The sequence below is a fragment of the Simochromis diagramma genome, unplaced genomic scaffold (genome assembly GCF_900408965.1).
Source record: "Simochromis diagramma unplaced genomic scaffold, fSimDia1.1 OVJJ01000208.1, whole genome shotgun sequence".
NCBI classification, from domain to species: Eukaryota; Metazoa; Chordata; class Actinopteri; order Cichliformes; family Cichlidae; genus Simochromis; species Simochromis diagramma.
Window position 1 is genome coordinate 3,911,612 of NW_024386789.1, and position 13,389 is coordinate 3,925,000.

At 42.1% G+C, this 13,389-nt stretch overlaps 1 protein-coding gene across 1 annotated transcript in view; it reads left to right on the plus strand.

The window, feature by feature from the left end:
• The first annotated feature begins 48 nt into the window (after positions 1-48).
• The window catches only part of LOC120728527 (ubiquitin carboxyl-terminal hydrolase 31-like), a 16,596-nt gene continuing 3,255 nt past the window's right edge, over positions 49-13,389 (plus strand). The window contains exons 1-14 of the mRNA XM_040023508.1: positions 49-3,034; positions 7,526-7,663; positions 7,793-7,881; positions 8,929-9,021; positions 9,290-9,425; positions 9,526-9,676; positions 9,855-10,035; positions 10,121-10,232; positions 10,327-10,421; positions 10,949-11,026; positions 11,832-11,961; positions 12,106-12,225; positions 12,303-12,528; positions 12,607-12,765. Of these exons, the coding sequence (XP_039879442.1) occupies positions 2,495-3,034; positions 7,526-7,663; positions 7,793-7,881; positions 8,929-9,021; positions 9,290-9,425; positions 9,526-9,676; positions 9,855-10,035; positions 10,121-10,232; positions 10,327-10,421; positions 10,949-11,026; positions 11,832-11,961; positions 12,106-12,225; positions 12,303-12,528; positions 12,607-12,765 (2,248 nt within the window). The 5' untranslated portion in view covers positions 49-2,494. The remainder of the gene's footprint in view (positions 3,035-7,525; positions 7,664-7,792; positions 7,882-8,928; positions 9,022-9,289; positions 9,426-9,525; positions 9,677-9,854; positions 10,036-10,120; positions 10,233-10,326; positions 10,422-10,948; positions 11,027-11,831; positions 11,962-12,105; positions 12,226-12,302; positions 12,529-12,606; positions 12,766-13,389) is intronic.

Consider the following 13,389-nt stretch of genomic DNA (forward strand, 5'->3'; position numbering starts at 1 on the left):
TAAACTGTGTATTGCGTTGTATGTTCCACTTCCTACCTTTAAGACATGAAAATTGGCTTGTCTGTCACGGTTAATTGTCAGGGGACTCGAGTAGGCAAAGAAGACTTTGCTGTAAAGCTCTTTTCACACATTTAAACTACTGAAAATGTGGACGAATCAGGTCGGACAGTTTTGCAGTTGTCCCTTATCGCAGCAGGAGATGGAGTGTGCAGCTTTGGGCTCATGCTACAGTTACATTAAAAAAAATGGTGGTTGGAGACTGTGGCAAGACCCAAATTAGAGTGACCCTGTGATATGAAATTGTGGCCTGGTTGCTTTTGCATCTGAGACGCTGTCAGTTGCCATCTTCAAAGCAACTTATGTGAGTCGAAATGGCGATGGAACTGAATCAGTCTGCGATCGGTTTGAGTGAATGAGGTACGCAATGACAACTCTATGAACTGCTTAAATTCAGAGTCCACCCAGGACCTTAAATTTGAAACACAAATGTCTCAACTTTGCTTTTATATGGTAATATAACAAGAACACAACCAACCGAGTCCCTTAATGAAAACCTCAGGGACATGTTGCGCTCATCAGTACAGACTCACTCAGGTTGTTTGCAGTTTGTTGGCAATTGTCTGCGTTTATAAATTAAAGGGCAGTTATTTGCAAACCCTTGCTAATCTGTCTGAGACTGATGGCAGTCAGTCCACTTTGGATTGCAAGCAGTTGCACATCTATCCAGGTGGGAGGCAACCAATAACAAATAATTGTGGTCCTGTGACCAGTTGGTCCCACACGCTTACTTGCAGTCAGTCACTAAATGTGAGGAAATGAAATCCACTCTTTTTTTTTTTTTCTTTAAGGAGCCCCCCACAGGTAGCCTATTAATAGTCTAGTGTGACTGAGTCTTTAGGGAGAATTGCTCTACTTTTGGTGCAGCCATCTGCCCAACCAGCTGCCAGATGGCTACATCCTTGATCCTGGTTCACCCAAATATGTCTTCCTGTTAAAGAGAAGTTTTTCCTCCCCACTGTTGCCAAATGCTTGCTCATAGGGGATCATGTTATTGTTGGGTAGCTGTGAATATTGTGGGGCCTTTACCTTACAACATCAACTGCCTTGAAACGACTGTTGTCTTGAACTGTCGCTAGGCCCATATAAGTAAAATAAATTCTAATTAGTCTGACTTTTCCACGATTTCCCGACATGCCAGTGGCCCAGCAATAGCCTACAATATCGGGAAACATCAGCTGATAATGAAAATAACTGTGTTGTGTCTTTTGTGTAGCCACTGTAGAACAATTCATAGCAACTGGCAACATTTTTACATAATTTATTTGTTTGTTTGTTTTTTAATTAAATTTTATGGGGTTTTTTTTTTTTTAACAAAAATTCCTTTGTTGTCCTTTTCCCCCAGCTACAAGCGCAGCTGCAAATAATGTAAAATAATGTGAAAGAGTAATATATTACCACTGCTACCGGATTGGTTGGGATCGGCGTCCGCGCTGTCCACAAACAGACACGGAGCATCATCACATGCCGCTGTACCTGCTCTCCTCCAACATGGACCAGTGTTTGGCCCTGACGTCAGCCGTTACCGCCCTGCCTGCAGTATCGTTGCCCACAGATGATGATGGTGGTGATGGAGACGGGAGAAGCGGCCTCGCCGTGAATCTCATTCGGAGGCGGAATTAAGGCGCACGAAGCGGACAAGTATTTAAACAAACAAAAAAAAAGGACAACAAACTTTCAGATGGAGAAACGGGAACGTCCGCTTCACGCGTTTGGCGCAGGGAGAGATGCCCCGCAGCAGCCAAACGCCAGGGAGCGGCGCGCTGTGTCGCTCCGGTCGGGGGTTCCTCAGTTTGGCAGCGCGCCCGTGGAGTCGATTTAGGGAAGACGTTCACTTGGTTCATATCTCCGACCCACCGGTTCTCAACGTCAGCGCGGATTCGATGGCCGGGGTCAGAAGAAATACCTTTAAAAGGGTGGAGCTGCGGTTCGTTTAATAATAAATGATGAGGAATTCCGCTCGTCACTCTCAGCCTAATTGCGAGTAGTGGATTTGATGTTTATGTGTGCCTGACACTGATACCCGAGCCCCCACAGCGCCGTGCTTTCTTTTTCCTTTTCCAGCACCCCAACAAAGAAACGGGTGATGATATGTCACCATTTGAAATGACGATGGCTGCTGGCGGGTGCGGGACTACCCCTGGCATTCACGTAAAGCGCCCCGATAGCGGCTCTCCGCGGAGGCAGTTTATGCAATCCGACGCAGTGTTGCAAGTGGGCCGATGATTTGATGCTGTACTCTGCTGTCTCCTAATGATATGATCCCAAGAACTGCCAGGCCTTTACGTTTCAGTGAAATATGCTCAGGCCTCCCGTAAAGCACCACAGAGCGAGGGAGCTGTCAGTGCGCGGGCACGGGGTGTTTCTCTGAAAAGTGGGGGCCCTCTCTGTAATTAAGGTGTGAAATCGGAGGGGCAGAGAGAGAAAAAAAGCAATCATGTCGAAAGTTGTGAGTAACAAGGAGAAGAAATCCTTCAGCAAAAAGCTGTTCCGGAGGAGCTCGGTGCGCTCCGTGGGGAGCTTTATGAGCAGAGTTCTCCGGACTCTCTCGACTCTGTCTCATTTTGGCACCGACGAGCAGGCCGCCGAGGATGAGACCGACGAGGCAACTTTGCTCCCCAACACCACTGGGGGGTCACTCCCGTCGGATGACAGCGACTGCGGGGGTTTCCCCTTTGGGGATAAGGTGCCCGGTGTCGCCGGGCTCAAGAACCACGGCAACACCTGCTTCATGAACGCTATCTTGCAGTGCCTGAGCAACACAGAGCTCTTTGCTGAGTACCTTGCTTTGGAGCAGTTCAAAGGTGGAGAGACGACAAGCAACAACGAAAAGGCCAAGTCCAACGGGGTGCTGATGCAGAAAAAAGGGGGAGGACAGCAGCAGCCGGAGTCAGGGGAGGTAACCGAGCAGCTGTCCGGACTGGTTCGGGCTCTGTGGACCTTCGAGTACACTCCTCAGCACAGCAGAGACTTTAAGGTAGGTCGTGGAGACCCATATAAAGACCCTCGCTCTGTGTGGGTCTGCACAAGTTTGACAAGCAAGCAGAAAGTGTCCAAAAGACACTAGATTTAAGTTGTGTTTCTATTTTATTTTGCAATATTTTTTTTATTTCTTTGAGCTCCAAATTCAACAGTCATCTAACGTTTGATTAGATATGAGCTTATGGGACAACCAGCTGTACCTTATAGTCCAAGTTTTTGCCTCTTAAGTGCAACTAAGTGAACTTGAGCAACAAACTGAGTCCTACTTTTTAAGTGGTTGGCTACAAATCAATTTAGATATGCCACTTTGTGTTTCTGACTTTGATCCAGGTGTGATTGTCATACACGGGACAGCCATATATGCACTTTACAAGCAGTAAAGTGTTTATAGTAGAATCCCAGTGATCCGTGAAAAGTCAGTGTTTATAGGACTAACACTTCTTCCTTGTAAATGAAACAGAATCTTGAGCAGAGCTGTATTGAAGCTGACTGTATCAGCTTTTTGCTTCCAGCCTTGTCTGTTTTTCATTGTCATCTCTTAAATCTGCGTCCCGGCGATGAAAAGTTTGCCTGTCACGATCACAAAGATTTGCTTCTGCACAACAAAAGACGTGTTTTCTCACTCATGATGTGTTCTTGAAAAGTTCAATACAAAGTGGAGAGAGACTAAACAGAAACGGGCCATACAGCGCATTCTTTGTTCTTGACAATGTTGCTATTTCTGTCTATTTTCTTCTGCTTTAGTTGCCAGCCAAACTGCAAACAGTCCAGCTGGATATAGATTATTTTCATCATCAGAAGCATTAAACATGTTGAACTGGACAAGGACACATGGGTGAATATAACCTTAAAAAAACAGAATAAAACTATGCAGGATTTTTGCAGCATACAAGTGTTTTCTAGTAACATTAGTAACGCTTCCAACTGGTGCTTTTAAAAGTGTCATTTCATAGATATTTCAAATTCAAATCAAATCAAATTCAAATTCAAATTCAAATTTTATTTGTCACGTACACAGTCATACACAGTACGATATGTAGTGAAATGCTTGGACAACTGCTCGTGACCTAAAGAAAACAAAAAAGGAAAAGGCTATGAATAAGATAGGAAATAAATATGAAAAATTAAAAAGGGTAAATTTAACTAGGAAGGAATAAAATATAGATTGAGGTTAAAAATGAAATAACTGTACAACACAAATTAGAATGAAGGGTAAATTTAACTGGGAGAATAAGATAAAATATATAAATTAAAGTTGAAAATAAAATAACTGTACAACAAAATACACAATATAGAACTATATAAGAATGTATGAAGAAATATAAATAAATATATACACAATAACAGCAGCATATACACAATAACAGCAGCGTGATTTAAGTAATGAAGTGAAAACAATGTCCAGAAAGTCCAGTGTGTGTAAGAACTGTATGTGTGGGTCAGTACTGTGTGGTGGTGTGATTGAGAGACCGTATCGCCTGCGGGAAGAAGCTCCTCCTCAGTCTCTCTGTGTTGGTCTTCAGGGAGCGGAATCGCTTTCCTGACCTCAACAGTGAGAACAGTCTGTTGTTGGGATGGCTGAGGTCCTTCACGATCTTCCTGGCCTTGGTCCAGGAAGATTTGGGAGAACACACACCACACACACACACACACACACACACACACACACACACACACACACACACACACACACACACACACACACACACACACACAGTACAAATGGATCTTTCTCTTCAAATGTCTAAAAAACACTATTACAACCTTAAATGCTGCTAACTGGACTTCAGCAAAGCAAACTTTGTTGTGGTTTGTGTACATTAAAGATGGACATTTGCTAATTTTCCGCCTCTTTTCTTAAACCACAATCTGAGCCTAAACTGGAAGCACTTAAAGACCATTAGGGAGATTTAATAAGAACACAAGGGAATTATTTTATCATCCATTCTCTCTCAGAAGCTGCTGGTTTGAGGATTTGGTTGTAGTACACTACCTAAAATCTCAAAGACTTTGCACAAGTCTGCACTTCTGCACATCTCATCTTAAGATGAGATTTTATTTGTCCAAAGAGTTTGGAAGTTCCTTTGTTATACCAGCTGAACATTAAGTGAAACACACTAAAAAGACCCAACAAAACTGCTTACAAAGTAGAATTGGCATATAGCTAAAAATTTAAATACAATATCACAAAACAAATATCTTATCTTAAAAAAAGATCAAAATAAATACAATTATATAAAATAAGTATAAATAAAAAGTGTATTAAATATCTCAAATGTGTAAAAATATCCAATCCAACAAAGAAAAATGAAACAGAATTAAACTAAATGTAGATAAAAGCATAAATATCAGATGACATTGAAGTGGCTTCCTGTAACAGGGTCAAGTGTCAAAGCCAATGCAGTCACTCTACACACAGAGTAAAGTGTTGTGACAGTGCCAACATGAGACATTCAACATTTGTACCCCCCCCCCAACAAAACAAAGCAAATTATATGATAATAATATTGATATGATATTTTTTAAAACCCGTACTGATACTGATATTTGATGATCTAAAAATCCAATATATCAGCCGATATTTTTTCTTTCAGACCCATGAAATATGAACAGCTTTGCATGACATTCATCGTGTGTAGCTTTTTATGGGCAGTTACTAAGATAATATTTGTCTAATAAGCAAAGTTCTCCAGTTCAAATCTGGGAGAAGATGCAAATCCTAAATCAACCAAAAAAGTACCAAAAACAAAAAAAATGGAAAACCATGCAGGGCTATCTGCTGTGGCAACGACTTGCGAATATGGGAGCAGCCAAAAGTAGCTTCTCCTACTAAGATAATTAAAAAAAAAAAAAACTAAACTTTTTTTACTGTTACAATCAGTCTTTGACTACTTTTGGCAGGGTCCACAGTGTTGCTAACAGAGAAGTTGCCCTCTGGTGGATAAGCTACTATTTCTCCTGTTTCTCCTTCTAGCTCTTTTTAAAAACTTTTAAACTTTTTCTTTATCAGGTGTTATAAATGCACATACATACATCGTGCACCTTTTAAATACACGGGAAACATAGTTATATTTTTGCTGTGTGGTGGTTTCATTCATTTTATGCCACATTTACTTAACACTTATTTAATCCTTTCAAGCTCAACCTGCTATTTGACATTTAAGTTGAACTACAAGTTCAGCTAAAATCCTGGTCAAATGTACTGCAAAGGTACAAACGAAGGTCAGTAAGAGTCACGCAAAAGTGTTTGAGTGCACAGCCCCGGAAAACAGTTTGTCCTTCCTGGCACTGGGGATTTTTGTAGTGCCTTGTTGGTGTCACTGGTTTTTAATTTAGATTTTGAACTCTGCATTGCAGACCAGAAGTTTGGGGTATGAAATGTGAGGGCACTTATTTGGCAGAAAAAAAGCCAACAACTCAGGCTAATGATGCATTATGAGAAAGATATCACAACTTTAATGCAGTGCCTCATTTAATATTACTTTTTAAATATTATCACCAACTGATGAATTCAGAATGAAGTTACACAGGCTGAGCATCAGTATCAAGCCACTTTCATACTGATTGGTTATTGGCCTGTCGGCAAAAAACACAGCATAAACCAATGGCATTGGCCGATTTTTATCAGCTAGACGTTGACAAACAGTGCGATGAACAATAAAAGACTCTGAAACAGTTCAGCCATTGTTTTTATATCGCACAACGAAGAAAACAGGGAGTAACGACTAAAACCAAATACAGTGGCACTCAGGACAATCAGGACAGTTGCTATTGGCTTAGAATTTCACATTTTGTGCATCCCTAGCTTTGCCCTATGGGAATAACAATCCCATTTTTTTCACAGTGTCTTGTCTGTCGTTAACCAAAAATACACACAGCATAGCAGTTTATAGGGTTCTATTTTTGTGAAGGTGCAGTGTTTAAAAGAGACCTGGGTATTTAGAAAATGAATCACTGATATCATCTCAGATCTCTTTACTTAAAGACAACCTTTGTGGTTGAGCCACACAAGATAGGCTGGCCCTGTTTTTTTTGCACCATTTTGCACAAAAGTGCTGAGGCTGCTTTTGTAACTGCTCTAAAATAAGGACGACTGTCCCATAGGAGAGGCTGAGCGGCCACACAGTACCCAGTGCCGCTCGTATCTTTGACCTTGTGTGACATTTGATAGCCTCTGCGTGGAGGTGACTTCACAGCTTCCAGCCTGGGCGGCTTTGTAGAGTACGCTCTGTTTTGATCTCCAGCAGCTTATTGTTTAAGGTCAAGCTTCAGCCAGTGTCCTTGCTTTAAAAAGCTTGGCCTGACCTTTAGGACTCTGCTAATCGTTGTCCTGGTTAAACATAGCTGAATATTTCACAGTTAAGCAAGGTGGAAAAAGGGAACGAGTCGCTCTCTGTGAACTTTTACTACATCTCTGTTTTTTTTGTGCAAGCCACTTAAATCCATCCAATTTCTTGATTTTTCTTTTTTCTGCTGTTGTCTGCAGAATGTAGTGTCAAAGAGTGCCCTTCAATTCAAGGGCAACTCCCAGCACGATGCCCAAGAATTCCTCCTCTGGTTGCTTGATAGAGTTCATGAAGACCTCAACCAAATTGTCCCCCTGGACAGCAGACTCCCCAGGAAGGTAAACACTGATTTAGATCACAGTTACGTGTTACCGCTGTCCTAAAGTAAACAGATATGCAACTTCATATTCGGTAATTTCTGAACATTTTATTGCTTCTTGACGACTGCTGCTGTTGTTTATTCTCAGCCTCCAGTAGAAGAAGAAACTGTCCCTGAAGGATCTCCACTACCAGCACCTGGCTCTTTTGTACAGGAGCTGTTTCAGGCACAATACAGGTAAAATTTGCAGTTGCTGGCAGTTGCACATTTGTTTTGACTCTTTAGCACCGTGCTTGTATTACAAAACATACATACGTAGCTAAGAAAATCCTCGACATCCTTTGTTTTCTATGCTGAGAGTAATTGCCCATGTGATAAACATCCAAGTGAAACGTCGATGACAGGTCGAATCCACATTGGTATAGATGAGGACATTTATACACAGCTGTGACTTTGACATCAAACCAAACACCGTGCAAATGGAAAGCGAGATCACTCATTGGTTTGTGGATTCTTTGCTGTGGATGTTTTATCCTAGAAAGTGTTAAGCAGTGTTAAATAAGAATGAAAATACATTTTCAAGACCATAAACTCATCAGAAAAGTGTTCACTGAACTCATAAATCAAGTGAGAAGTGGAGTCATTTCCTCAGTCTTTACAGACTTCTTTCTGTAACTGGAGCAATTGCCCCCTGCTGGCCATTATTAAGATTGCAGGTTCAAAGCTGCTGTTGCTTCTTTTTCCTTCTTTTCCTTTTCCTTTTATTTAAAGCTCAAGAAACTTAAAATTCAGTTCAGTTTTATTATATGGCACCAATTCACATTAACAGTTGCCTTATATTGTAAGGTAAAAACTCTGCGGTATTAAAAAGAAAACCCCAACAGTCAGATAACCCTGAAAAGCAAACATTTGGCAACAGTGAGAAGAATAAACTTCCTTTTAATGTGAAGAAACCTCCAGCAGAACCAGGATCAGGGAGGGACAGTCATCAGCTGTGAGGAGACAACAGAGGGAGGCAGAATTAAAGACAAATTATGAGAGTTTTATAATTGAGAGTGATTAAATGTAGCAGTGGTGTATAAACATACAGAGATTGAAAAGAGGTCAAGAAAGAAGAAATGCTTAGTGCATGATGGGATGATGGGAAGCCTCCCAGGAGCCTGAGCTTAGGAATAAATTGTTTCCCATTTCCAGTCTTGATCTGGCTCAACTATTCAGCTTCATATAAGAACATAAAAGTGGTGTCAGTTGTAATTCATTAATTCTCCTTGTTTCTCTGATTAGATCCTCCCTGACTTGCCCTCACTGCCAGAAACAGAGCAACACCTTTGATCCTTTCCTCTGCATCTCACTGCCAATCCCGGTACCTCACACAAGGTAAGGTGACTCTGGGTCTAGTTTAGAAGTAAGACAATAGCCATCATACAATTTAAAAAAAAGTCCCTGTATCCAAAACTGCAATGAGACAAGATCCTGTCTGAACTCCAAGCTTGGAAACAAAGAGAGTGTCAAACCGAGCCCAGACAAACACTGTGAGAGATGTGACAGGAAAAAGCTAAAATTAGAAGATGCTGTCTATCTTTGGAACATCGGTCCAGTCATGGTTATGAAACAGCCAATTAAATCCAGTCGTTCTGTTGTGCAGGCCCCTGTATGTGACAGTGGTGTATCAAGGAAAGTGCTCCCACTGTATGAGAGTCGGGGTGGCGGTGCCCCTCTCTGGCACCGTGTCCAGGTTGAGACAAGCTGTGGCCCAAGAGACCAAAATACCTGCCCAACAGGTGAGGCCTCATTTAAAACTTTCCTCTTTGTGTTCCTGTTAACGAACCCGCATCAGTAATTTAGTGTTTTGGGTTTTTTTGATTCCCCGTCACTGCTTAGATTGTTCTCACTGAAATGTATTACGATGGCTTCCATCGCTCCTTCTGCGACGATGACGACGACCTCGAGATCATTCAGGAGAGCGACTCCATCTTTGCTTTCGAGACACCCGAGCTGTTCAGACCGGAGCAGATCCGCTCCAAGCGATGTGGTACGACATCCTGTTTACTCACTCTTTGTCTCAGTGTAGTGGGTTGACAAAAACAGGCAAAATGTTTCATTTTTGGGAAGGTAAAGCAGCATGTTGGATTGATTTTTGGAAACACTTCACAAGGGAGCACGTGGGTTTTCCCCCCCCCCAACTTGAACTTTTTCTGTGTACGTTTCAGGAAGCCCACATGCCAATCTCAATCAGAACAACTTGAAGTATGGGACAGATAATAACAGGATGGCCACACAAATACAAGAGCCTACAACACCACCTCAGAGTCCCAATAAGAACAGTGGGCAGGCTGAGAAGATCGTCCTGCTGGTGTGCAACAGAGCCTGCGCTGGACAGCAAGGACGCAGGTGCTTTAATGGACAGAGCTGTGTAAGAATTGCAAATTTAATCCACAAATCTTCTAAAACTTGCTGTTTTTCTATTTTCCCCCAGGTTCGGTAATCCATTTATTCTATATTTGGAGCGTACAGTGACCTGGGATGTACTACAGAAAGAGATTTTGGAGAAAATGAGGCATGTTCTGCGCCCTGGAGTCTTTGTACAGGTGCATATTAAGACGTAAACACAGCAACCTCACATTTTGATAAGCTTTTAATGAAGATTGAGTTTTTTCTTGTCTTACCCTTGATGCCCTGTAGGTGGGGCCCTTCACTTTGCGTGTGGTAGGAGTGGTTGGAATCACATATCTCTTGCCTCAGGAGGAGCAGCCGCTCTGCCATCCCTCTGTGGAGAGGTAATGCCGCATATCCCCGCTAGGATGCAGTGTTACCCCACCTGAATGTCATTGTAGAAATCCTGTGGCGTGTTCTGTCCAGTTGAAGGTGATTGAAGAGCCTCAGCGAACCTTCATTGGTATTGATGTCAAAATAAATCCTGAGATGTCTGATAGCTTGTCTGGTTCTCATAGATTTTCTTCACAGAGGCTGTCGACCTCTGGGGTTGTTGCATGGATTTTCTTTTTAATGAAAAGAAAGTTGTGAGTGACATTTGCTCCGCTTGTGTTACATGAACAAACAAAGACTCGTTCAAACTAAACTTTAAAACAAAAAAACATGGTCACCATCACAAGTTCTGATGATGACTTCAAGACTAGGACAATGGTTAATAGTGGCTAGTGGTGAAAATCTAAAACAGAAATTACCTCTAGAGGAGGCGTAAATCTTTCTGTGCTTATGATAATAAATATAATAATGAATTAAAAAACCCAGTTAAATGTGTAAAATTAAACATTTAATGTGTCTCTGGTCTAACTTTTAACAGAGCATACAAGTCCTGTGGTCCCGGAGGACCCCCTCATGTCAAAATCGTTGTTGAGTGGGACAAGGAGACGAAAGACTAGTACGTGACACACGCTCACACACACAAAATTAACACAAGAACTGGACTAAAAAAATGATGGACTGATAGAGTGATGAATCCAAATAAGAGTTTTTGGTTCAAATTGTTGTCTGTAGAAACGGAGGAGGTCAGGTGAGCGGTACAACATTGAGTTTTTACAGACATCTGTAAAACCCAGTGGAGGCTCGGTCATGGTTTGAGGCTGTACTTCAGCCAGCAGTGTTGGGGATCTTGTCAAAATTCATGGAAATATAAACGCAGAAATGTAGCATCAGATTTTGTTCCACCATGCAACACTATCTGGAAAGTGTCTGATTGGCAGTGACTTTGATTTTCTGCACGGCAATGATCCTAAACTAAATTTCAGTAAATGCAGATCTCGATAAATAAAAACAGCAACACACAATACAGCACTATCAGTCATGGACTGGCCTCCCAAAAGCTCAGAACTCAACATTATTGAAGCAGTGTGGGATCATCTTGACAGAGAACAGAACAAAAGGCAGAAACATCCAAGGAAGAGCCTTGAATGTCCTTCAAGAACTCTGAAAAACTATTCCTGAAGACTACTTAAAGAAATTACAAGAGAATAATGAAGAGTCATGATGTTCCCAACAAATATTGACTTTCAAGCTCTTTGGAATTGTACAAACTCTTTTTTTCCTTATATGCTCTATTTCTATGTGTTTTCTCATATATATAAAACATGTGAAGACATGACGGGGTGACTTTAGCACAGCGCTGTATAGTAACTCTTTTGAAGTTGTGTATTCCCTCTGTGACTTCGGCTGTGTTACGCCCACAGTCTGTTCAAAAGAACTGAGGATGAGTACATCCCCGATGCTGAAAGTGTGCGGCAAGCGAAGGAGCAGCATCTGCAGCCTCAGACCTGCTCACTCGCCCAGTGTTTTCAACTCTACACCAAAGAGGAACAGGTAAGCGGGTGTCACCTGCACAAAGAATATTACTGATACTGATTAAAATATATATATTTTTCCCCTGCATGCAGGGGTGCAGAGCGTAAAGCCTGTTTTGTGCTTAAAGTTTGCCACTTTAAAGTGTTTTCACATTAATTTCAGCTTGCTCCTGATGATGCATGGCGCTGTCCACACTGTAAGCAGCTTCAGCAGGGCAGCATCAAACTCAGCCTGTGGACCCTGCCAGACATCCTCATACTTCACCTGAAACGCTTCAGACAGGTACAAGATTGTATCTTTTCATACGATGTAAGTAAAAAACAAAAAAAACCCCAAACTTAAACGTATTGCTTCTACAGGACGGGGATCGGCGAATGAAGATGCAGAACATGGTGAAGTTCCCGCTTACGGGCATGGACATGGCACCTCATATGGTAAAGAGAAGCCAGAGCAGCTGGAGTCTGCCCTCCCACTGGTCGCCATGGAGACGGCCGTACGGGATGGGTCGTGATCCAGAGGACTACCTTTATGACCTGTATGCGGTGTGTAACCATCATGGGACCATGCAGGGAGGACATTACACAGGTAAGGAAGCACCATATCCAGCTGGGTACAGGAGCTCTCCAGGATATTTATGTTGTTTTATTTCATTGTGTCTCGTAGCTCACTGTAAGAACTCCATCGATGGGCAGTGGTACTGCTTTGATGATAGCGATGTTCATCCCATATCTGAAGATGAGGTCTGCAAGCAGACTGCTTACATCTTGTTTTATCAACGACGTGCAACTATCCCGTCCTGGTCTGCCAACAGTTCTGTGGGAGGTAATTTGTGACAATGTTACTGTCTGCAGACTCATGTCCAATATGCAAGCAAAAGCATTTGGCAATAAACCCATAAAAAGGAACACACTTTTGAGTCATTTTCTCATGCACCTAAATGGTAAATGGACTGGTGCTAATATATCACCTTTCTAACATTTGCACACACTCTCACATGGATGCATTGGGGGAAACTTGAGGTTCAGGATCCTGGACAAGTGGGCTGAAGGAGTTAGAGATCGGTCCACCGACTGTGATTTGTAGGCGACCTGGTTTTACCACTGTTGCTATATTATTCCTTGGAAGTTCCTTTATGAACACTTACACTAGCACATCTGTTGTTAAAACAGTGCAGAGGGCAAACATTCAAACTGATTCAAATTTGCTGTGGATGATCAATGCTGGTGATGAGTGCGCGGTCTGTGGCTACCACTGAGCACTTTCAGCAGTTTATGTACTCTACAGTTTCAAAGCCTGAAGATGGAGCATTGTGCAGGGAGCAGGTGGTTCTTCTTCTTTTTTCCTCAGCAGTCATGAGATTAAGCACTGGGAATTCATCCTCCAGGGTGTGACTGTGGTGTTTGAAGGGAAACACTGTGGAGAACTCCACTGTGTGCTGGCATACAA